Source organism: Hydra viridissima, unplaced genomic scaffold (assembly GCF_058129835.1).
Source record: "Hydra viridissima isolate aposymbiotic clone 2 unplaced genomic scaffold, HvirCarnegie_v1 scaffold_10, whole genome shotgun sequence".
NCBI classification, from domain to species: Eukaryota; Metazoa; Cnidaria; class Hydrozoa; order Anthoathecata; family Hydridae; genus Hydra; species Hydra viridissima.
This window is the reverse complement of record NW_028324309.1, coordinates 7004335-7030815: the sequence shown is the minus strand read 5'-3', so window position 1 is coordinate 7030815 and position 26481 is coordinate 7004335. Positions and strand designations below refer to the sequence as shown.

At 28.7% G+C, this 26481-nt stretch overlaps 4 protein-coding genes and 1 pseudogene across 5 annotated transcripts; 3 read left to right on the top strand and 2 right to left on the bottom strand.

Annotated features, from left to right (window-relative positions):
• Positions 1 to 2981: 2981 nt before the first annotated feature.
• LOC149882914 (uncharacterized) lies at positions 2982 to 5357 on the top strand. The gene has a single exon (XM_090100917.1). It carries the CDS (start codon positions 3157 to 3159, stop codon positions 4084 to 4086), a length of 930 nt encoding a protein of 309 aa, XP_089957043.1. The 5' UTR covers positions 2982 to 3156; the 3' UTR covers positions 4087 to 5357.
• On the top strand, positions 4108 to 5357 carry LOC149882915 (uncharacterized). The gene has a single exon (XM_090100918.1). It carries the CDS (start codon positions 4108 to 4110, stop codon positions 4708 to 4710), a length of 603 nt encoding a protein of 200 aa, XP_089957044.1. The 3' UTR covers positions 4711 to 5357.
• Positions 5358 to 5397: 40 nt separating this feature from the next.
• LOC149882913 (uncharacterized) lies at positions 5398 to 8296 on the top strand (annotated as a pseudogene). The gene is made up of 9 exons (XR_016456571.1): positions 5398 to 5785; positions 5874 to 6038; positions 6168 to 6341; positions 6456 to 6530; positions 6624 to 6984; positions 7103 to 7155; positions 7412 to 7647; positions 7816 to 7993; positions 8095 to 8296. The product of XR_016456571.1 is annotated as an uncharacterized LOC149882913 (transcript).
• A 462-nt stretch (positions 8297 to 8758) lies between these two features.
• Positions 8759 to 11045, bottom strand: LOC149882912 (uncharacterized). Its single transcript, XM_090065566.1, has 2 exons — positions 10715 to 11045; positions 8759 to 10593 (listed from the first exon to the last, which is right to left on the bottom strand). Exons 1-2 carry the CDS (start codon positions 10803 to 10805, stop codon positions 10289 to 10291), a joined length of 396 nt encoding a protein of 131 aa, XP_089921692.1. The 5' UTR covers positions 10806 to 11045; the 3' UTR covers positions 8759 to 10288.
• Positions 11046 to 17215: 6170 nt separating this feature from the next.
• Positions 17216 to 26243, bottom strand: LOC145192929 (uncharacterized). Its single transcript, XM_090100286.1, has 20 exons — positions 26003 to 26243; positions 25347 to 25454; positions 24586 to 24717; positions 24239 to 24436; positions 23764 to 23952; positions 22813 to 23679; positions 21127 to 21345; positions 20412 to 20550; positions 20051 to 20164; positions 19889 to 19945; positions 19659 to 19785; positions 19534 to 19582; positions 19404 to 19451; positions 19233 to 19280; positions 19119 to 19143; positions 18848 to 18957; positions 18642 to 18728; positions 18100 to 18207; positions 17789 to 17961; positions 17216 to 17712 (listed from the first exon to the last, which is right to left on the bottom strand). Exons 1-20 carry the CDS (start codon positions 26036 to 26038, stop codon positions 17565 to 17567), a joined length of 2982 nt encoding a protein of 993 aa, XP_089956412.1. The 5' UTR covers positions 26039 to 26243; the 3' UTR covers positions 17216 to 17564.
• Positions 26244 to 26481: the final 238 nt, after the last annotated feature.

The window sequence follows — 26481 nt, the reverse complement described above, 5'->3', positions numbered from 1 at the left end:
ATCATCAACTTGTTGAATACACACTTGAGAATTCTGTCATCTAAAATTGCAATGTCTTTAACTTTATCTAAGTGCGATAATGAATGTGATTTTTAACAGACTTGAATCACACAGGTTTTTTAAAATTAAAACCTTGCAAAACACACAAAACTGGCCAAAATGATATTTTGCTACTTTTAAACAAAGGCAAACCATCGATATTCAACTTCCCATAGGGAGCTGAAAGTATTGCAATTTTATTGTAAACATGATTTAATATTTGTTAAACTAATTGCTGAACCAAAATAAAAATTATAACCACCTGCTCGATATGCAACTATAAAATTGTGTTGAGTTTTTTAAACAGGCAAATCAGGATGAATTAGACAAATAATACATAGTAAAGATGTCTAAAGATGACAAGTAGTCTAATTAACACTAAACTGAACAGCCCAATCAGCTAATATCAAATACAATTTATTAAACATTTATGAGTATCATTTCTATGCCAATTACATTTACCAAGTGTAATTTTTTCAACCGGCAACTATTAAATGCATAAATATAGACAATTTTATGTTGTTATAAAATTGTTATTGTTAGGAAAGAAAATTACTTTAGACACAAGTAAAATTAACCTAAATAAGTTCAATATTTCAATTACTACCTCATAAAACTATGTATCAAATAAGCATATTAATTTTGTTAGTAATAATGTAAGAAAATAGAGTTAGTACAGATTTCAACAAATTAAATTATAACAAGTGAAGTAAGGGTGAAACAACAAAACCATCATCAACTATATATATATATATATATATATATATATATATATATATATATATATATATATATATATATATATATATATATATATATATATATATATATATATATATATATATATTCACACACACAAACATATATATATAAACTTTATCTTCAAACCTTTAAATAGCCTTTTCTTTAACCATTTCTGTTTTATTTTTTAATTAATATCTTGCATAAATGTTATTCAAACTGTTTAATATAAAAAAATAGTTAACCTTTATACAAAATTACTGTAATGATGTGTGCTGACATAAGTGAAATTTACATTATTTACATCATACGACATCTAAACTTTTTACAGTAGTATTTACTACTGCAAGAGTTAGGATGTAGTACCCAATCGGAAATTTTTGTGTTGCGCCTTTACTTATAACAGGCGAAGTACTGCGCCAGTATTGGCTAACCAATCGTTGGCCGGCCAGTGCAGGCAAAGCACCGATTAAAATGTTAGACAAGGCTGCGCGTGTATACGTAAAATGATCCCTTATTCCAGTGTTGGCACATAACGGATTTTTGGGCCTCGAAAAAAGAATTCGAATTCTTTTTTGCCAAAAAAAATCTTTTTTGGCACATGTGCATTAATGTGCCAGATTAATCTGTCACAATAATTATTGGCACACGATAATTAATTATGGTAATTATAAACCAGATTCACTTTTATTTAATAAAATCTGGCGTATGTTACTTGATTTTTCATCTTTGTCTTGGTAAACTGTCAGTTAAAAATAGTTTTGATTAATAAGTACTTGTTTAGAATTTTATAAAATATAAAACAAATTTTGCTATTATCATTTTTCGTTAATATACTGTTATAAGTTAAGTTATTATTAAATATATATATATATATATATATATATATATATATATATATATATATATATATATATATATATATATATATATATATATATATATATATATATATATATATATATATATATATATATATATATAAAACAACAATTATAAATGTATTCCATAAAATAGAGTGCTCAATGTTCTTAAAAGAACAGAGCAATAAATTATTAGAAATCACTTTTTAATTTCAACATTGTGTAAAATCCCAATTTCATTTGTTTGGTGAGACTGTCAAAAAGTTAGAAGGAAATGATAAAAGTGCAGTAGAAGTATCAATGGAGTTTTACAAGCACTTGCATGCAAATTTATACCATTTATGGCAGATAATCTTTCAAACAAACTTGAAGCAGAAGCATTATTAGATAGAGAGCATGTAGTTTCTGTTCTAGTGAGATTTTATAGTACCATAATTAGTTATTTAAAAAAGTGGGCTGATTTTGTAATGAAGCAAGGAATGTAAAATATCTTATGTTAAAGGAAAAATTTCTATATGAGGATTTTAAGGAAGTGTACACATATTTTCTTAATAAAACTAAATCATTACCTATTTTTGTCATAAGTGATAATGACATTTTTGACTCTTATTGTTTTATCAAAACTTGTTTAGATATAAATCTAGAAAACTGGGAAGCTGAATCTGTTCCTATACTATTAGGATGGAAAACTGTTTTAGAAGTTATAAATAATGTCAATACTGTAGTAAAGCCTCAACTGCTGGAAATTCTTGGTGCATTTGTATTTACTGTTCCAGAAACTAATGCAGAATGAGAGAGAGAGAGAGAGAGAGAGAGAGAGAGATAGGCATATATATATATATATATATATATATATATATATATATATATATATATATATATATATATATATATATATATATATATATATATATATATATATATATGCTTCCTGATGATCCTACTGATAGAGAAACAAACTGTCAAAGAAAAAGAAAAATTAGATAAGTGTTTTTACTAATTTATATATATATATATATATATATATATATATATATATATATACATTTATGTATATATATATATGTATATATTATATATATATATATATATATATATATATATATATATATATGTATATATATATATATATATATACATTTATGTATATATATATATGTATATATTATATATATATATGTATATATACATATATGTATATATATATGTATGTATATATACATATATGTATATATATATGTATATATATATATATATATATATATATATATATATATATATATATATATATATATATATATATATATACTGTCATAATAATAATAATAATAATATATGTTATCAAATAATATATGTATTTGCTATAAAATATTTTAAAGATGGGTGTTTTTCATTTTAAAAATATAAGCTAATAGATAACCTTAAATCAATTTTACTTTTGAAAACTATTGATAAAATGTATATTTTAACATTCAGTTGTATTTAGTTATACTATTTATGGTTATTTCAAGGCATGGCTGCATATTATAGACAAAAGAAACACCGTCATTTTAAACAACAAAACCAAAATGAATTTAAAGCTTTCTATTCAGAAGAAAATTTATCTGAATATTTGGACACTGCAATTGATTCATCTATTGAAATTGATTCTTCTAGTAATTTAATAACCTATCAATCTGAAGATACTCATATTACTGTTTCTGAACACGATAACAATTTTATTTTCCAATTTGATTCATCTTTTGATTCAGAATACTTTACTCGTACATTTCCAGAGGACAGTTTTTCAGGTAATGAATCTTTTTATCAGCAATCACCTGATTTAACAGAAACCAATTGTTGTGAAAAGTTAAAAAAATGGGCTGTAATACATCGAAGCCATTTGACTGTTGAAACAATTGAAGATTTGTTAAAAATACTGAGGGCAGAAAGCATTCCTAATTTACCAAAGTCTGCAGTTACATTGTTGCAAACAAAATCAAATAAAAATATAAAGTTAATGAATAGCGTAAAAAACACAACGGGATATTTTATGTTTCTTGGTATAGAAGGTTTAAATGATGTCATTACTGAGGATTATACTGATAGTGTTATTCGTTTATTATTTAATATCGATGGTTTACCATTATTCGATGGTTCTAATCAACAATTTTGGGCTATCTTGGGACTTATTTTGCACAACGAATATAATTCACAACCATTTATCATAGCTGTTTATAGTGGGGATTCTAAACCACAAAGTGTAGATGTTTTTTTAGAAGATTTTGTCTCTGAAGCAAAATATTTAGTTTTAAATGGAGTAAATATTGGTCAAGTGACCTTTAAAATAGAGGTTGTAGGTTTTTCCTGTGACACACCTGCCAGATCATTTGTTAAAAAATGTAAAGGACATGGTGGTTATTATGCATGTGAACGTTGCGAGACCAGAGGGACGACAATTTAAAAAAAAAGAGTTTATCCTAATATGAGATCTAAGCTACGAACAAAAAGTAGTTTTGAAATGAAAAGTCAAATTGAACACCATTTAGGTTCAGGTAAATCCCCATTGTTAGATATACCAGGTTTTGACCCAATTAAATCAATGTTCTTGGATTCTATGCATTTAATTTACCTTGGGGTCATGAAATGGATTATGCAGCAGTTAATTGGCACTAAAAAAGTAAACCATAAATGCAAGCTATCTGTGGAAGATATTAAATGTTTAAATTTAAAATTGAAAATCTTAGTGAATTTTATACCCAAAGAGTTTCAAAGAAAAAAATTTGATATACATAATTTTGCACATTGGAAAGCCACACAATTTCGTTTTTTTTTACATTACTGTGGATCATTGGTACTACACAATATTCTGCCTAGTCAAATGTATAAACATTTTCTGCTTTTAGTTGTGGCTTGTCGAATACTTTGTGATCCTCAACTTTGCCTTCATAATGTAAACTATGCCAAAGAGTTATTGAGGAAATTCTTTGAGCTAACTCCGTCATTTTATGGCACTGGTTCACAGGTAATGAATATACACAATTTAATCCACTTAGCTGATGATGTTGAGTACACTAAGATGTCTTGATCTACAATATCTGCATTTCCTTTTGAAAACCATCTTGGTAAAATTAAACGACTAATTGGAGGAAGAAATAATACTTTGGGTCAGTTGGCTAGAAGAATATCTGAACAAAAAGCCTGTCCAAAATTAAAAAATAAAAATGCAATTAAGAAGAAAGTTCTTATAATGAACTTTAATACTATGCTTGAAGATGATGTTAATTTTGAAGGTATAATATTTCAAGGAGTTACACTTAGCATTAAAAAGCCAGATGACATTGTAAAAATGTGTTCTGGCCATATTTTTAAAATAACAAGAATCCAAAAAGTGCAACATAATTTCTTTTTGCAAGGTTATATATTTATGGATGTCAATGATGTTTTTCAGTATCCATGTGCCTCTTCAAAAGTTGGAATAATGAAACTTGGAAGAATATCCACAAATGAAGAAACAGTTTCTTTAGAAAATATTGTTAAAAAATGTGTTTTGTTTGAAAGCAACGATAATACATTTGCCATAACTTATCTTCATGATTCATAAAAAAATCTAAAATACATTTGTTAACTTTATATTACATTTATCAATTATTATTGTATTATACTAGACTGTTTAATGTAACATACAATACAAGTCTGTTATTTGAATTTGTCAATAGATTTATCTTATTTGAATAGTGTTATGAATATTTGAAGGCTTTAAACTATTTTATCTTTAGAATATTTTTTGTTCAGATTTACTGAACAATAACTGTTTATTTTAGTTTGAAATAATCAGTATTCAAAGTAACTGAATTACAGTATTTTGTAAAAGTAATTTTAAATTTAATTTGCTATTTTTATAAGGTATTTAATTAATATGAATCTTCAGACAAGTACAACTCATGTTGTAGTCAAGTTTCTTGAAAAAACATGGAAAAAAAAGCATGGAAAGGAATGTATTGATGTTATTCCAATTTTATGGATGTATTCTAAAAAAGACAAATTATTCTGTAAATATCCATCTGAAAACGAGTATCATGCGCTTGATTCAATGAGTAAAATGTCATTAATACCAGGAGTTTTGTGGAAGAGTTTTGAAATTGTTTTAATTAAAGAAGCAAGTATGTAATTCAAATCTTTATGTAATCAATTTTAAATGCGTTTTAACTTAAATGTTGTCATATTAAAAGATATTTATTTACATGATAGAAAGCTATGAATAAGGATTGCGACGGATGATTAGGGCATGCTCTGAATTTGTAGTACAGAGCAGTAATTTTGAAGATCCAAATAGTTCAGAAGGAGAATCTGTTCCTGTTAAATTAAGCAGCTCTGAACTTAAAGCATCTTTAAAAGATATCTCTTCGTTTAAAGGTATGGTATTTTTTTATTATTGCAAACAAACATTACTTGAAATATTTTAAAAAATCGAAAGATTTATTTAACCATATAACTGTTTTTTTGTTTTTTTTTAAAATAATATCTATATCTTATCTGTTTTAGAGCGTAGTATTGAAAGCTCTGGAGATAGTGATATTTCAGAAGAGTCCTTTGTTTCCTTTAAAGTAAAGAAAAAACGATCATCATCTCGTGATGAACAATCTAATGATTCATCGTTCTCGTCCTCCAAAGTAAAGAAAATAGCGTCTTCTAAATGTAACAGAGATAAACAAAACCGTATGTTTTCTATAATAAAAAAAATCCTTATAACTAAAAATACCCCTTATTGTTGCACACACAAAAAAGCGCGTTAAAGCAATTTTTATTATTCAAAAAGTTTATTATTTTCAGAAATGATAAAGAATTCCAGTATATCACATGAAGACACCAGGAAACATTTAAGCGACAATAAAACAAATAAAAAAGGTAATGCGATTTAATCCTTAGTTTACATATAAATGTTATTTTAATTTTTTAAAATAAAATCATTTCTAGATATATATATCTTATCTGTTTTAGAGCTTAGTATTGAAAGCTCTGGAGATAGTGATATTTCAGAAGAGTCCTTTGTTTCCTTTAAAGTAAAGAAAAAACGATCATCATCTCGTGATGAACAATCTAATGATTCATCGTTCTCGTCCCCCAAAATAAAGAAAATAGCGTCTTCTAAATGTAACAGAGAGAAACAAAACCGTATGTTTTCTTTAATAAAAAAAATCTTTATAATTACAAATAACCGTTATTGTTGCTCACACAAAAAAATGCGTCAAAGCAATTTTTATTATTCAAAAAGTTTATTATTTTCAGAAATGATAAAGTATTCCAGTATATCACATGAAGACACCAGGAAACATTTAAGCGACAATAAAACAAATAAAAAAGTTAATCAATATAATTCTTAGTTTACATTTAAATATTATTTTAATTTTTTTTCAATGAAATCTTTTTTAGAATGTTGATCATTACTTACAAATGTAATATTTTGAAAATATTTTTTTAGATGTGATACTTAATCCAAATTATAAGTATTGTCCTACATGTGGCTCTGCAGGTTAGGATATTGTCAAAAATTTTTTACTTACAATTCTTCATTCATTGTAAAGAATTAATTTAACTTTTCACTTGAATGAGGAAATGACACTATGGAAACCTTGTTTAAACCACAGAAGTGTGGAAACGGACGTTAAACATTGAGAAAAAAATTACATAATGATAATGATAATTTAATAATTAATTACTGATTTAGTTATTTAAAATGGTTGTTTTTCTTTACTAATGCAAATATAAAATATATGTTTTCATGACAGCTAAAGATGCTCCTGCGTCGAAAGCTAATCTGGAGTCTGCCAGGAGAAGCATTGAATATCGTATTAGAGAGGAAGCAAAAATCACAAGAACGTTATTTAGTCTTAACAATAACACTGTTGATATCCAAAAAATAATAACCGAACAGACGATTAACGAATTACCATTCAACCGTATAGAGAGTTTCCATGATTTTGATAACCAATTGAAGAGTGATGTAGTAATGATTCAAAAACTGGTAAACAATTTAGTATTGATTCAAAAAATGCTAGAAATATTTGTTTTAAGTCTGCTACGAAGTATTGTTTTATTAAATATTATTTTTTATTATATAATTAATGTTATATTTAATTATTTGATATTTAGTATATGAATTTTATCTATAGATTAATTTTTTTTTTTTTAGAAATGCTTCATGATGTTAAATGTGAAAAGTACATTAAAACTTTCGGAAAATTTATCTTTTGTAATTCCAAAGATTATTTTACCGAATATTCAAGTGCTTTACAGTGCCTTTGGACGAGAGTCAAATGGTGTAAAAAAATTGAATTTTTCTGGCACAGAAACTTACAAATATTTGCTAGGTATATTGTCTTATTTCTAACTTTAACAAACATGAATAAAGTATTATTTTATTCATTTCTTACTTAACCCTTAAAATACACAGTTTTGATGTTTATTTTAGAAGTAATAACAATCAGATTTCCTGAGATAAACGAAAAACAAATTTCTAGTCAAATAAGTCGCTGGCTTTCAGGTGCGAAGGATAGAGCTGGTGGAAAGAAAAATAGATTGCTAAATAAAAAGAGTGGTGCTGGTGTTGAAATTGAAGACGAAATTCTATAAATTTTTTTTTTTTTAATTATACAAAAAAAAACATTGAAAAATAATACTTTTGTCTTAAAAGATTACCTTATAAAATTGATGCTATAGTGTCATGCCAGTCTTGCGCCAGTGTTAAACAGTACTGGCGCAATACTATGCCTGTTGCGAATTTTTAATTAAGGCAGTACTATGCCATTACCAGATGCCAGCTATGGTTAAGTACTGGACATTCAGTACTGGCAAAGCGTTATCATCCCATGGAAATGACAATACAGAACCAGTACTGACTGCCAGTATTGCACCAGTATTAGACAGTACTGGCGCTGTACTGCGCCTGTTGTGAATTTTTGCTTGGGTAATTGCAATTCCAATTACAACATAATTATACGTTTTCACAAAAAAGTAACATTCTATTTTATAGCAAACGTACGTTTGCTATTATTATTACAATATGTATTGTAATAATAGCATAATAAAAAGCAACAGCAATAGCAAGAAATTTGCGAAATATATCTTATACACGGGTACCCTGAAGGTGATTTAAGACCTTATGTCATATCCCATAAATTATTTTTTTTGATTTTGAAAGTAATCCATTTGTACATTCCAAAACTGTCAACATTTAAATTCTTTTATGGTAGCTTTTCGAGAAAACTTAGTTACAATACTTGTTTAATCTAGAGGTTATTACCCCTCTGACTCATACTAAGACCCCTGAGAGTGGATCAAATGGCCATATAAAATTTGTTTGGTTATTTGTGCTATTGTATTGACACTTTGGGATCGGATTTAGAAATAATTTCTGATAAAAACTTGGGTTTTCTAGTTTGAATATAGACAAATTTATAATGTTTTTAAAGTTAGTTTTTTTTATTGAAGAAGATAAGATAAATTTACAGGAATAGAGTGGTTTTATAGAATGATCTTGGAATTTGAGATAAAAAGTTCTAAGTAAATTAGTTTTTTTTCTAAAAAAGAAATATTTACTAAAGCATAAATACTACATTTAACTAAAATGAAAATCCTTGATTAGTGCTCTCAACAAGTTTTTTTTAATTAGTTTGAGAAGTTTGTCTACTATGCCTAGCAAAATATGTAAGCCTGGTATATTGGCAATTGATAAGATCTTCATTGTTACATTTCCAGTCAATAAAGGAGGATTAACTACGTAACTAAAATATTTAGCTTTTGCAATGTTTCCTCCAGTAGCCATCCATTTGTTATACCATTCACACAAAGAAGTTAGAGAATATGACTCAGCTCTCAGCATACTAGGTAATTCTGTTTCAAAAAATGGACAAGGATACTTCGAAGCTGCTGACTGCTTTCCAACCATCAGCAGAAGAATCTTTAGATCTTCTGAAATAGAGTAAACCAGAGAGTTAAGTTTTAATTTATCCAACAACATTTTTATGTTTGCTTAGTTTTCATCAATAGAGGGTAATACAGCCAAATCTAAAGTTTTGTGAACACTAGTAAACTTAAAATCTTTTTATCCATACTCATCAGAATATTTCAGTCTTTTCTTTACACTTGAATGTGCATCAAGCTCTGGCTTCAATGTTATTGATAAGGTAACCTTTAGATAGCCTTGCCCTCCATCTACCCCAACTAAAACATCTACATTATCTGGTTCAAGAGATCTATGTTGTAAAACTGTTGCAACAAACTCATCAGCATTATTGCTCAGCATCAAACAAAGACAATAGATTTTTATTTTCTTTTGTTAACTTTTTGGAAAAACAAGACTCAACAGATTTTCTGCCTCCATTCACTCTTATAAATTGAGCAATCTCTAGCATCTTATAGTCACTAGTAAATTGGATACAAATGTTTAAAAAAATGAACGTTTTTTAAAGTAATGTATATTTTTTGAATTCTGTAGTAAACAATTTATATCTTGCATGAAGTTTTCTTTGTAGTTGTTTCAGCTTTGAGAGAGAAAAGTAAGGTGTTTTTGGTTCAACTACTCCAACAGAAACAACAAGTCTCTTAGGGCCAAAGGTGTTCAATTTTATCTCTGTGTCATTGGTTACTAAATTGTTGATTGTGGTTTATAAAAATTTTCCTTTAGTTACGGGTGAGGTAGATAGTACAATATGCGCCAAATTCTTTTGCTTAGCTAACTTTGTGCAAGGATGCTTAACACCTTTTCCTATAAATTGAAAACAGCTTCTAAAAAGAACAAAGTATTCATTGGTTGAAGAAAAAATCACATTATTTTGAATGTGATCTATATCTTTATTAGTTTCACATGAAACCATTGGTGGAGGAGTTGCCATTTTAGTACCATTTGTACGCCTATTAACACAAATAAAACATTCACATTTCCCACCTCGAATAACTCTAGTATTAAGACCTAAAAGTAACAAGAAATTAGTTTTTAAAATGTAAAACATAATATTATTTATAAGCAAAATAATAATAATGAAAAAATTAAATAGTTTTTATTGACTTATTTTTTATTAGAAAAAACATACCTTCGTACTTAGGTCGAGCGGTAAATAAAAAGCTTTTTGAATCTGCTTTTTCTAAACTCACTAGATTTTTTCTACAATTTGAACATAACATTTTAGGCAGATCAGGGTTTTCAACAGAGAAGTTTTCCCAAAAAAATCACTTGATAGGATTTTCATAACTTTTTCCTTTTTGTGGGCATGAATTACTGCATTTGGTTTGAATGCATCTTAAATCATTGCCTTTTTTCAAACAGCATATACAAAAACATTTTAAAAACTCGTTATGATCTTAAGCAAAGTATGGCATTTCTTTTCTTTTCTTGAGAAATAATTTATATATTTTTAAATTAATTACTTACTTTAAAATAATTACTGTGTATTCAAATTGAAATACACAGTAATTTTATAATTATACTCGCTGTTATAACTAAAGTCTTCATTATTATTAAGTCTTTTGTTGACAACAAATATAAGCCAATCGGAAACTAATAAATATTATTATCACCAATCGCGTGGTTGCAATTAGAGAAAGTAAACAGCTATAATGGCCGATGGAAAATTATTATTTTAATGTTAAAACATCGTTATTTATAAAACTTCTTACTAAGTTTTCTCGAAAAGCTACCATAAAAGGATTTAAATGTTGATAGTTTTGAAATGTACTTATAGACTACTTTCAAAATCAAAAAAAAAAATTAATGGGATATGTTATAAGGTCTTAGGTCACCTTCAGGGTACCCGTGTATAAGCATTTGGCTTCGCTTCTATAAAATCATCATGGATGACGCAGAAAATATTCAAAATATTGACGGTTATGGCAAAACGACATTAGGCCAAAACTCTGTAGCCGCCACTATCGGGCCAGTGTTGGCCCAATATCAAATGTCATCGCAATGGCGTACGACTACTTGCCAGAAGCATGCCAGACTCGGGCCAGTACTGACCCGTTACTAATCTAGTCGTCACGGAATGCGATGATTCGCCGGAATTCTAGCCCAGTGTCGTAGGCTGTCTGGGTAATTTACTCGATAAAGCAAGAAATGTTTTAAAATTTATTATATTATTTATATTTTTACTTTTATCATTATTGTTATTAATTTTTTTAAAATATTTCCCAAAACTATTTATTCTTCCTTATGTAAAAGCTCTTTTTATTTCCTGCTTTTTATGCATTCATTTTTATTTTAACCATACAGGACATTAAATTAAAAAAAAAGGTCACAAGGTGATCGTTTTGTTGTATATCAAAGATGTTCTATACATCCATGTTTCATTACCTACCCCGTAGAAGCGTTATGTAACAACCCAAAATTCTGAGTTCTGTTCCTTCAATGTCTATATAAATTATGGGAGAATCATGTCAAATTAACCAAGAGCATGGAACCAAAAAAGAAGCTTATTTTTTTCAACCTTTTTTTCAACCCTTTTTTCAACCCTCTTTTCAACGTATCGATGTTTTGTGTAGTTTTTCTTTTGCCTCCATACCGAACAACCCATCAGATTGAAATCCAAACTTGAGAGAAGCCATTCATTAAAAGTGATATTTTTAGCCAAGCGAGCTTGTGAGCGAGACCACCACTGAAAAATACTTGGAGAATTTGAGGAAATAATTAACCATAATAAAGTAGTTTATAAAAATCTCTTCATTTATGTTGTCAAGGGAAGTAGTGCTACATTATTGGAATGTGACGTATAATGAAAATAAAAATAATTCTAAGTGAACAGTGTAGTTTGTGAAATATTAAATACGCTACTTAACAGCTATAATAAGTTATTTTCTGACTAAGAAAAATAAAAGATATTCAGGCTGAAATCAACATAAGATAGAATGCAGTTCTAAAATTCTGCAAAGCCAGAAACATCCCCTTTACCCTTTAGAAGGCCGTTACCTTAGAATTAAAATAATAGAAAAAGGAAGATATATTTAGACCAGCTTCTTAATCAGAATGGGCATCACTTATTAAAAACGTAACTAAGCCTGAAGAACAGCCTGAATGGGGAAAAAAAACTTTCGAAAATCTACTAAAAACAGCATAATTGCAAATAGAATTTCACCCAGAATATGGTGCTACCAAGTTACCAACACGTACAATATTTCAGAGAAAATTGGAGAACGAAATAAAATAATTACCGCAAGTTCATTTCAAATATGGCAGATATAGTAGTCCCTGTATATAAACTATTAGGAAAGGACAAGAGGTATTCCATGAGGAAGTGAAGTAGGGATGTAACCAACAATTTCAGATTTTCTTCATACTTTATAAAAATGATTACCTATATCACATAGATTACCTTATAAAATTTTAGTGCTATAATCAAATGGATTTTTAAGATATCTTTATTTCAAAATCACCAATTTTGGGGGATTTTTTTTGTTTGACGGCTATCTTGGATTTTGTGTTGTTTTTGTTTTAGGTGTTATTTTAAAGCCATGCATGTGAATCAAGCTGAAAATTTGCACAAGAAAAGTTTTTAAGATGAGGAATCAGAATATAATGATTATTTTTCATAAAAAACAATCGAAACTAGGTCCAATTAAGGATTGTTTCTCTTTTATAATTTATCTCTAAAAATGTAATAGACCAAAAAAAAAAAGACCTGTTAACCGAGGTAACCCATATATTTGTCAATTTTCTTTTTAAAAATCAAAATACTGGGCGCGGAAAAAGTTCTGGAAATTTTTTTTAAATTTTCAATTGAATGAAAATACTGTATAAATAACAAAATAATTCGATTCAAGAAATAACAAAGTTTATTAGAGCGATAACAATAGCAATAAACAAAAAAAATCACAACAAATGCTCAAAACTGCCTCCATCGACCTCAATATATTTTTTTACACGCTTCGGAAAATTCTTGACGATGGTCGGCAGAAGACTAGCAAGAAGACTGTTAGTCTTTCCGGTGGCGCAGATCCCGGCCCACACCATTACTGAGGATGGAAAATGACTACGAACAATGATTTTTACCGCCACAGCCTTCAGCTGACCCTTCTTGAGAAACTGCCTGAGATTCTGATGGTTATCTTTTTGTCGGTGAAGAACACCCGTGACAAGCGACCACCGCCAACCAGCCGACGTATTCGGCAGCATTGCTGCAGCCGTTTCGCCTTCGTCGTTTTGTTCAGGAAATGGACGCTAGCGATCTTGTAACTGCGAAGTCCAAGCTTCTCCCTAACGAAGTGACGGACACTTTTTTCACCGACATCCAGATCTTTAACTATCTTGCACATCGATATCTTGGGATTCCGAAGAATTTGGCATCGCACCTTGTTCGTGTTCTGCGGAGTGGTCGCAGTGGTTTTAACTGCTTCTTCAAGGACGGTCAGCAGTCCCTCTTGTGTCCTTGTAACATTTCACGACGTTGTAGATGGTTCGCTGCTTGAACCCGGTCGTTCGAACAATGTCACCCGCACGCATCCCCGCCTTATGCAACTCCATAATTGTAACATGTTGATTTTCACGATCCATAACGTAATCATAACTGAAAGTAAACAAATTAATAATATTTTTTTTGGTTCAAAATTTGATATACACTAAATCAACTGGATAGACAGATATATCAAGTTATTCAGAGAGAGATAAAAATTTATTATTAATACGATCTGGATTATTAATACTAAATGTTAACGTTAAAATCTATTTTCATTATGAGCAATTTTTTCTTAAATTCTCAGAAGAATTGCTTTGATCCATTTAAAAGGCATAAAGTTAATATAAAAGGTAAAATTATTTGTTTTTAACTAATCATGCAACTACTTTTTACAAAGAGTATATCCACACTATCTTTTAAATAGTTTAACAAATTTTTAGTTTCTATTCTCAGTTCCTAAATTATGCTTCTTACTTGTGTTGACCATTTTTACTCCTAAAAATTATAGGTGGTTTGAGAGAAATCAATATTTAACTGACAAAAGATATGTGTTCAATTGGTGTGGTAGTAACATAGTTTTAAAATGTGTCCTTCATGTCGAAAAGAAGTGGTATAAAAAATAGATAATGGGTTTGCATTACAGGACCATAATGGTGAAGATGACCTTCTGGAACGAATTTGGATGAAGAGATAGAAGTTGTTCAAGAAAAAGAACTTATAAACAGCAGTTTTGACATACTAGATGTCTCACCAGTATAACTTCATGGAATTCCACAACATGCAAAGATTTCCCTAGGCAAATGAAAGTTAATGTAAGCTAATGAAGTCACGTCAAAAAAGCTATCAGTAAATGTTGTATATATAGCAGACATGAGAATTGAAAAAAATCCACTATTTTTCTGATGGTTGTGCTGGCCAGTACAAAATTTGTAAGCATTTCTTAAATTTATGCCACCATGCTAAATATTTTGGGGTGCAATGAGGATGAAATTTATTTGCGGTTCAGTCCGTAAATCTTTTACTCTCCAATTTAATAATGCAAAGACCTTACCTAATACAAGAAGTTTCCATCAACTTATTCCATAGGATGCAACAAGCTTATATGTCAAGAGTCTCTGAGCAGGAGAAACCCAATTTAACATTCAACTTTACAGGCTCAATACTCCAAGAAATTAGAGCAATCTCCAAGAAATTAGAGCAGAAAAATTTATCTGCAAATATGATATACTTAAGTAGGTCGGCTTGGTATTAGAAGTTGATGAAAACAATGCCCTTTTAAAATTGTCCCAGCAGAGATGATTGTTGTTTGGTTCCTAAACATCATATTTAGGATATTATGCTAAAAACGCTGTCATTTTCAACGACAGGCCACAAATATCAGATAGACACAGATGATTCCCAAAGGTTCATTCTTTAAATCAACTCAGCCATAATGCACTATTGATGATGGATTCAAGAATTTCAGAATAAGCATTTTCTAACACCCAAAAGTGTTTATTACTTAAATCTGTTTGATTATTTAAAAACTCACCTCTAATTTTTTTTATCAAAAGACTCTTTAAAATACGTATTTTATAAAGAGAAAAAAATTGACAAAAAAGATAATATTATCTTCTTTCCCAGGCCATCTTTCTTGATCTATTAAATTTTTCCAATGTACTATAGGTGAAATACAAACCTTATCTTTACTTTGTTTGCATTGTTTTTATCAAAATAAACATTTTGATTCCTCATCTTCAAATCTATTTAGGTGCAAAATTTCAGCTTGGTCACATCTCGGGTGATTTAAGGCATGTCTCGCTTTTATGAGTGTTCGGTTGCACCATTAAACATTTCTTCTAAGCATAACTTTTTTTGGCAAACAATTCACTAAAATGAACGTTACCAGGCAAAAGCTGTTAAAAATTAAGATATTAATTTTTTACGACGTTATGGGTTATGACGGATTTTGTCTTTTCTGAAAAAGGAGAATATCTTAAAAAAAAAAACAAAATGATCTCTATGCACATCTTTTCCAGTAATGTTCAGTCTAGTACATTTCGATAATTGTTATCATCCACTTGTACAACTAGTGATTTGTGGTACGATTAGAAAATCCGACGTTTTTTATAACCTTCCGGCGTTGTCCCCAACAAGACTAAAAGAAGCAATCATCGTTAACGGCACTTAGAGCAATAAAGTCGATAAGAGTAATTAAGTAATTAATCCAAATGTTTTTCAACTATTTGTCTTTAGTCAACCTTGAAGTCTTAATCGGTGGTGGGTCTAAATAAAACCTATACAAATATAAGAGAGAAATTTTTTAAATTTCTTCCTTGATTTCCATTAAATTTAAATTAAAGGACTAATATTTTGTTTCTGCTATAAAGGATGTAACATTTTGGAACCTCAAGTTCAATAAGAACTTACACTTTAAATAGGTGAATATAATCATTTATATTTAATAAAAATAAAGTACTATTTTTTGTTAAATATGAATGTATAGATTTGATAGATGTATATTTTTATCTATTGTCGGCCTTTGATAATGGTATACTCAACGTCCAACTCTTAATGCGATCAATCCCGCGAGATGAAAACACGTCACACGCGTTTAAACAAAAATAACACGAAAAAAAAAACGAAATTTTCTCAGACTGGCCTTAAATCACCCAAGATGTATGGTTTTACAATAACACATAAAACGAAAACAATACAAAAAAAAGATGAAAAAAATCCCCTAAAATAGGGGATTTTGAACTAACATTATCGTAAAAACCCACTTGATTACAGTGTTAAAATTTATTAACTACAAGATAAACTATGTAATGTAGGTGATCATTTTGACAAAGTATGAAGCTGTTGTGTTAAATCTGAGATAGTAGGTTACATGACATAGAGACCTTTTCGCGAGCCCAATTGTGCGCATGAAAGGGTCGAGTAGAATTCACGTTTGGTTTCCAAATAAGACCAACAAATAGAAGCGAAAGATTAAGAAGATTGCACAAAAATTACAACAAATCTAACCAAAGCATTTATAAATCCGTAGAGTTTGCTGTTCGACCATTCAAAAAAATGAATGGAAGTGGCGATGTTGAAAAACAACATTTTCCAATATCGCCGCATAAAGAAAAAAGAAAAAAAAGAAAAAAAAGAAAAACGAAAGGGTCATTTGAGTTAAGAAAAAATAATTTATTTACAAATACTCATTTCCAAACGTAAGTAAAAAAAACTAATCGAAAAGATACAAAATGAAATATAAGTTAAGTAAACTTGAACTTTATACCAAAAGTTACTCAAAAGTAAAATTAACTCTGGGTAAAATGAGTTCAGGCAAGATGTTTTTCTAAAATAATTAAATAATCCAACTAATCTCGAAAACGTTCCACTTATTGTCGCTCCAATAAAGATTAACCCTAAACATACTTCGTACAATCAGATCTGCGGTAATTTTGCTAAGTAATCAATGGTTGACCAAAAATGAATACTTCACAAGCGGTAGCAAAAAAGAGGCTAGCTCTTAAACTGGAACAGGCTTTCCTTTGTCTGTATTACCAGGGCTTTTATTAGCTTTTCTGCTCAGCCAGGCACGCGAATCACTTAATTGTTTATTAATTGTTTCCATCCAAACGATACGGTCATCTTTATTATCTGCTGATATCCAATACCTAAAAAGCAAAAGACTTTTCCTCTGGTCTGCACAAACATTTTATATAAGAACAAATATACTATGTAGACACCTACTTTGTATAAACATTTTTCCCGCATACAGAAGTGATTAGATTTGGTTCATCTCCACTTTGAAGAGAGCGCTTTAACTCTAACTCAAATGTCTGTGGACGAGCGCATTTATCTCGTGAAAGCAAGCCAATAGATTTTGATACGCAATAACGAAGATCAATACTTCCAATGGGTTCCTTGTATAAATTAGCGAAGTTTGTCCGTTACGATTCATAATAAAACATTGAATTATTAGAAAAAGTGAGAGGAGCTAAGTAAAGAGAATTTTCGTAGATATTTTGTTAGTAAAACTTTGTTATACGTAAAAATCACACCTTAGACTCTTGATCATCAGGATACTTCCAGTAACAAATCTTGTTGTCTTTTAATTGGCACCATCTGCGATTCCATGCTGTATAACCGCCAACATCCTCTAAAACTGTCTGCGTGTATAAAGAGAATGTCAATTATTTTTTAACTTTGTACTCTAATAATAAAGGATACCGTATTCTTTTTCATTTCATAATCAGAGGCGCCGTAACTAGAGGAGCAGAGGAGACATTCCCTCCTCCTCCCAATTATTTTGAGTTGCTTTAATGTACCCTTTTTTCTTTTTAATCAACAGGCAGTATTTATCCCAAGAAATAATTTCAAAAAAAAAAAGTGAACTTTGTAATAACCTAATAATTCTCAATATTCATTTTTTTTTGTTCAATGTTTTAAGAACTAATGTAGTTTCTGACTGTACTGTTGATACTTGTTCCCCCTTCCCTTCTTTTTTTGCTCCTCCACCCTGTAAAACCTTCCGGCGACTCTGACAATTTAATAATAATAAAGATGAAAATACTAAATCTATTGAAAGTAAGAACAAACTTACAAGGAAGCCTGTAGCTTTGGCTGTAAATTCTGGCTTACATCCAATTCTAATATGAAGTGTACCCTCAAGAGGACAATTACTTGGAACCTAAATAGATTAAAACAAAGAAAAAAATAAATAATTAGAACGAAGAAAAAAATATAAACAAAAAAAAATCTAATAAGTCAAAAGACAAAGCTCTTTTATAATCTCACACAAACACAAACCTTTAAAAGCAAGTATTTTCCTCCGTTTCCTAACATGTCCAAACTTATTTTGGTTTCACCAACCAGCTTAAAGTTACTAGTCCTGAATACAGTTTGTGGTGAAGCATTGTCTACATATGCAAAGTATTGTAATCAACATTACAGAGACACAGGGATGGTAAACTCTCAGCTTACTGCCTGCATGTCACTCTCTAATCAACATTATCAACTGAACCAAAATAGAAAATGTTTTGAAATTTATAAAACTAAATGAATTAAAAAATCAACTTACTTAAATATTCTTCATCTTTGCTTTTCTAAATGAAAGAATGAAAGACATAAAATCAGAAGTTTGCCATAGTTTTAAAATGATATTGAAAAACTAAATTTCCAAACAAGAACTTACTTTTCCAAACAAACTTTTTAAATTTCCAGGTGATGACTGACTGGATGACTAAGATTAAAAAGTAACCATTTTAGATTCACTTAAATTAATCCAAAAACATTATTCTCACAACACAGACAAGCTTGCATATTTAAAACAAAAAAAATAAAAATAAAATACGTAAATCCATACATGTAACTTTTTGACTTTGGCTGCAGGATCAGTACTTTTTTTTATGTGCTGAAATATGATTTTAAACTTATAAATATATTTCAAAACTCCAAAGCATTTTAAAATCAATAAACACTATAATTTAACTTACCAAACCAAAAACACGAACGGTAATTGTAAAATTATGTGCAACATTAGGTCTAGAGATAAGGGATATAGTACAAGTTTAAGAATTACAAAATAATACTCCTTTAAAAGGTTGTCAATAAACCTTACATCAGTATATTACTGTTTAAAAGAAGAGCACATCCTTCAGTTTGATCGAAACAAGAAACAACTTTTGTAGAATAAACACTTCGACTTCCACATGATGCTATGACCACAAAGTGAAAAACCCCAAGATCTAGAATAAAAACATACCAAACAGTGTTTTAAAGATTTTAAAAAAATCAGACTGCTTAAAATATTCTAACTAATAATAGTGAAGGTACAAAAAGTTTACATACCCATTTTTCCATTTCTTAAAGCTGCTAGAAAATCAGGATGAAGAGGTAACTTGATATCTTTAAAGATGATAAATAACTATTAGATTTACTTGGCTTTATGAGATGAAAAATGTTTGGTAGGAAAATATCTTAAATAAATTACTGATTTTAACTTTTACATACCAGTTAAAGCAAGTGATGCATTGCATGGTAGATTATTATCATGATAAGTTTTAGTCTCTTCAGTACCTTCCTTTAGTTCGCGCACTTCTTCAAGGCAGACTGTTCTCTTTTCAGCTGAAATTATAACTTATGATGAAGATAGTAGTATACATAATTAGTTTTAATATTGTAAACAATAAATCACATAATTGTGATAAACATTTTATTAAGTAAACGGTGAATTTTTTTAAACATCATAAATCAAAATAAGAAACAAAAATTGTATCCTAGAAAAAAAACAATATTATATAAGTTTAAAAAAAAATTTAAAAAGAAAAATAAAATGTCAGTAATAAATGAATCTTTATGTTTGAAAACTAACTTGCTAACAACAGTAATCTCTCTCCTTCAATAACTTCAGGAGAAGCACGCTTATCTTCATTACTACTCTCAGCCACATTCAAAGCTTGTGATGTTTGTAACACTATATTTTGCTGGTAAGCTGCCTCCTCAAGTAGACTCTAAGAAATCACAAAGATTGATTTTAAACTTATTCATAATGATAGAGTAAATTGAGACAAAGTTTAAAAAAAATTACCAAAGCATTTAAATCAAATTTTTTCATTTCCTCCACGTCTTTTTTAAAAAACAGTTTTATTAGATTAAAAGTCTGACAAATTAATTTACATTTAACTTTTCAGTGTCTGATGAAAAGTTTAAAAATAACAATGAAGCAAACATAAATTACACGAATATAAGAGATCACATAGCAAATAAACGTTGATGTCAGAAATACAAACAAACATTGATAGTGGAAATGCAAACAAACAATTTCTTTTGTAAAAACTATGATAACAGGAAATATGTTGTCATAATGAATATTCAATGGAAACATCAGAAAAACTATTAGTCAATTGTCAAGATAGTGCGTAATATTTATATTTGTTTAACAGTCATATTGTGTTAGAACATAAGTGTTTTTTTTTCTTTTAATAAACATCACTTACACATTGAAAACCCCAAAAGAATTTTTATTCATTACTCTATTAGATTTTATGAGCTTTTCATTAATATTTCTTGTTTGTTTGTTTAAATACCTGAATTTTATCTTTCTTGGAGAATTCCTTATCAGGTTTGTCAAAAGAAGATAATGCATTAAACTTAGAGCTTTCTTGTTTGTTGTAACCAGATTGTTTCATAGGTGACAGCTGACCACTAGAGAAACTTGCAGATCGTCTTGTCTTTCTGCGGTTGTGGTTTGAATGCTTTGGTAAATTATCAGCAACTTGTTTGGCTTGATCATCTAATAGCGATTCCTGTAAAATACTTTTTTTTAAAAAAATTTTGTTTTTATTAAAATCATTACTTCCAAAAATATTTTAATAACAAATATTTTTAATATAAATTGGAATAAAAAAAAAGAAAAAAGTCCCTGAAGCAATGAAGTCTAACAATAAATTTGCATAGAGTAGAGTTTAAAAAAAAGTTCCAAAAAGGATTTTTTTAGTATGCATTAAAAAAGAAAGAAAAAAAGCCATCTATGATATCTGAGGAAAGGAATTAAGTAGCAGATTGTTGGTATGAAAGATGACTTCATTTTCAGCAATAGAAAAACAAGCAAGAAGAATGCTTATTTAAGAACTGGATAAGAAATACTCTAAAAAGACTTTAAGACAGAAAGCATCCGACATAATACAGGATCTGGAAGGCCTTAAAAAACCACAGAACAGTTTTATATTTGGTCAAGTAAAAGCCAATCCAAGGGTAAGATATCATGAACTTATGAGTAGCTTTAACAAGAACTATGAAAAAGGTATTTCCTCAAATACAATGAGAAACATTTAACTTAGAAAAACATTGGTGTATATGCAACCATCAAGAAAGGCATAAAAGATTAAGGTGGAGTAAAAAGAAAGTTACTTAGTCCATAGAAAAGTAAGTAACTTTCATTGAAAGTAACTTCAAATGAAAAACATTCTTCTTAAAAAATTGGAAAATTATTGCTGCCGTTGTTGTGCCAAGGCTGCATATTGATGATGGGAATATACTTTGAGCTATTTTAAATTTAATAGAGTAGGTTAATGCATTAACCTAAACAGGTTTATGTCAGAATATTGATTGATCAAAACAAATGAGGGCAATTGTAACAAGTTGTATCTCCTCCAGCACAATTTGCACCAATCAAGCATGAATGGAATAAATCTAATACCCTGGCCTGCTTTAAAACTTTAATCCAATCAAATCTATCTGGAAATAGGTGGAAAAAGAAGTTACTAATGGTCTATTTAAACTTCATAAATAGCCTGAAACAAGAGCTGAAAATAATTTAGAAAAGATTTCAATTATCAGTTTTACAAATTGTTCCAAACAAAATTTGCAACAATTTAGTAAAATTGATGCAAAAGTGATGCATAAGTTGTTAAAAAAAAACATGCATTGGCTATTTTAAATAATTTTGCTGCTTTTGTTGTTACTCTAACTTCGGTTCATAATTTTTGATTCCTTACTTTCTTTACATGTTTTTTGATATTATGTTTTAGCATGATTTTGATTCAAAAATTATCTAAGAACAACTTTTCTTTCAAATAAATAATAATAATAATAATAATAATAATAATAATAATAATAATAATAATAATAATAATAATAATAATAATAATAATAATAATAATAATAATAATAATAATAATAGTAATAAAATCAATATCATTTATCCTCATTTTATGGTACTTTGGTCAGACTAAAAAATCTTAATGATGCTATTTTTTTTAAAAGTACTGTACCTTTGTTGGCTCTGCAGAAAGAAATTCTGAATAAGTAGGTGGAAGTCGTGGAGGTTTAGTTGGAATGGCTTTCTTCTCATCAACTTTTAATTCTAAATTAAGATTTTTTTCTTTGCCTAACTGAATAATTGCTTCTTTTTTCAACTGTAACTGCTTAGCAAACTCAGAAGGTTCATCTTCTTCTTCAACTTCTGAATGCTTCACAGGAGTAACATCAATATCATCAATAAGAGGTCGCATACTTGGAACTGTTGACAATTGAGACTTCATTGTTGAGGATCGATATGGTGTTCGATCGGTACGTAGCTGAACATCTATATTTTCATTAGCTGCTTGTAAGATCCCAGATATATCAAAAGCTTTAGTGTCAGCCATTTCAGTCACAGTTTCTGATGGTAATGTGTAATTAGTTACTTGTGTATCATCAGTGCAATCAATGGGTTGTGGTGAATTTATATCTCCAGTAAAATTTTTTGAAATTTCTTCAATTTCCTTATTACAATTGTTGGAGAGCTCAGTCTTTTGAACAGCAGTTTTAGGGGGAGTGTTGAAAGCCAAAAGTTGTTGGTGAAGTACATCAAACACATCAGCTGGTTGATTCAAATGTATGCTTTCTTGATCTTTTGTGTTGCCTTTTGAATTATCAGTATTATCATCTGTGGTAACTTTAGAAGGAATCACTTTTTTTACATTACTATCTAAATTCTTATTTACTTTTTTTGCCACTTTTTCAGGTATATCTACAGACAGAGCCCTAGGTGTTTTCTGTCTCAATCTTCGCTCAGTCTCAATTTCCTTTTCTCTTGCTAATCTTTCTTCCTTCATTTTTTCTTCAAAGATGTTTTTTTTGTCACCAACAGAAGCAATCTAAAAAAACAGTAAAATTCAAAAGGTTGCACATTTTTAATGTAGCATAAAAAATTTTTAAAATGTTAAACTAAAATAAATTACCTCTACATCTTTTTGTACACTCTCCCTACTATTTTGGAAATTTAGTTTTTGTGTTGTAGGCTTAGCTTTACTTTCATCAGTTATTGTAATAACTGATTGAGCAACTACTTCAGTTTTTGACTTTGTATTGCATGACTTCTGAATCACAGATTCTTTTGCTATGGGCTTATTTATAACACAAGCTTCAACCTATAAAAAATTTACAAATCTCAAACTTTCAAATAATCTAAAATATTGATGATGAGTCTAAATGAGAAATGGTTGACTCCCAAACTCCCATGAGATGAATTAAGCAAAACCTAACACTTTCACAGATTTTAGTTCAATTTATTAGAAATTTTAATTGACAACCATTTATTTGTTCTCTATTTACATGCTAAAGTCTGACTTTAACATGAAAATTGTTTGAACACTAGAGTAAAACATTTCCCCTAAACATTGATGATGATTAAGCCTACTGTTAAAACAAACCTACTTTTGAGCTCACTGAAGAAGCATGGTTTTTTCCAAAGATTCGCTCTTGGATTTTCTTTGCGCGTTCTTCTTCTTGTTGCTTTAATCGTTCTTTATTTCTTTGATTTCTCAACTCCTCCACTTCATCTTGACGTTTCTTTTCTTCCTGGTCTATTCCATTACGCTCATTAAGATCATAATTTAAATGTGCAAGACGGTTCTATTTAAAAAGAAAACTATTATTTAACAAAAAATTTAAACTTTACTCCACCATAACTTTACTTTGGTAAGTTGGTATGGAGTTTAGTAAAACAACTTTTAGACCAACATTTTAAAAATTTAATTCAAAATTTTTTTAGATACTTTTACCTTAAGAGAAGATGCAACTGCCTTAACTTGAGGATCTCCTACTTCACTTTTGGCTTTCTTTTCAAAACTTGAATCGAAGCCTTCAGAAGAGGGTCTTTTTTTAATTGCCTTTTCTGAATTTTCTAGTTCATTCTAAATTAAACAAAAATACAAGGCTTTATATGCATGAAGATGATTATAACACAAAGATTAGATGTTTTTTTAACAGATATTAAAATACATCAAGGATTAATAAGCTCTTAATTTCACCAGCATAATTTTTTTCATCATTTACACTATTAAATGTATAAGTTTAAAATATTCCTTTTCTTTTTAACTTTTTTTAAGATTGAACTAATTTACAATAAAAATTTGCCATTATTGACACTTCAATCATTAGTAAACTAAAAATTAATTTTTTAAAACATGCCAAACTTTTATTTCAAATTGATCAACTGATCCAAAGTTTATTTGCAAACAATAAATATAATCAGTATTAATTAGACAATAATATTTCAAAATAAACATCAGCTGACTAAAGAGTAGCAATTAATATTGTAATTTACTATTTTTGCAATCATTTATAAAACTTGAGATTTGCTTCACTTCTACTATATTTCCATAATAAAAGTCTTTATATTATGGTATATTGGAAGGATTTCTACTACTTCAATGGGTGGAAAGTAAAAATTTGCAACTTAGATGAAGTACTCTATATTCTTAATGTTAGAAATACTTTTAAATATCTCTTTAGTTGTAATATAATTTTCAAGTTAACTTACCTTTACCATATCATTCTCAATACTTTTTAAAGGACTCCTTTGTGCAACAGCTGTAGATTGCAATTTATTTCTGGCATCTTTCCGTGCTTTTGTTCGCTCCAAGAGTTTCTGCAAATAATAGTATAAACTTACTTTAAATGACATGCTTTTTTTTATTAAATGAAATAACAAAAGTATGAAAGATATTTATACTGAAAAACTTGTAAGTGACAGGAGAAACTAAAGTAATATCAAAAATATATATATTTATTTATTTTTATTATTTGTATTTATTTTTATTATTTGTATATGATTATATTTTTGTTTTCAGAATAAAAAGTATGACCAGAAAATTTAAATGATTAAGATTAAAATGTTTTATTCAATTTCTGAAATTTGTAGATTTTTTTCAATAACAACTTTACAAAAATAGAAAAAGAACTTTCAGATAAAATGGCTTTGATTGATACAAAATTGAAAAGTGTATAAGTAAATATAAGCCATGCAGACAGAAGTCATAATTAACACAAAACTACGCCATTAATAGATTTTAGAAGAGATCTGGAAGAACTAGATAATACAAAGTAAAAAAAGACCACCTTATAAATGTGATATAGTGTGAGTATAGTTAAAGATTACACTTTGAGCATTTTAAGTCACAAAAACACTGAATTTACCTGGGTAAATGGATCGACTCTACCGGCACTCGTCATTATTGAGCTTTCTTTATAATTGCTGAACTTTTCTTTATATTAAAAATTTGAATTAAAAAGCTTTTTAACAGTCCACCACTATGAAAATTCTAATTAAAACTGACTTGTGTAAGTTTATGTGCAATGGAATGTTATGATTAGGTGTTTCTGGATTTAAAAATTGAGCCGTTTTCACTTTAACTCTTATTGATTGGCTGTTTTTATTGTTTGATCACATCATCACGCGCCTTTTGAAATTTAAAAAAGTTGTATGCGGTAACGAACAAAATGCATTTAAAAATTATAAGAGCGTCAACTGATTTATAAAATAGCTGTTATCAATATAATTAACGGATACCAATTTAGTTGTGACCATTTTAAAATTGTAAATGTATTCTCTAAATTCGAATATGAAAATGTGCCCTGTTATCAATATAATTACCGGATACCAATTTAGTTGTGAC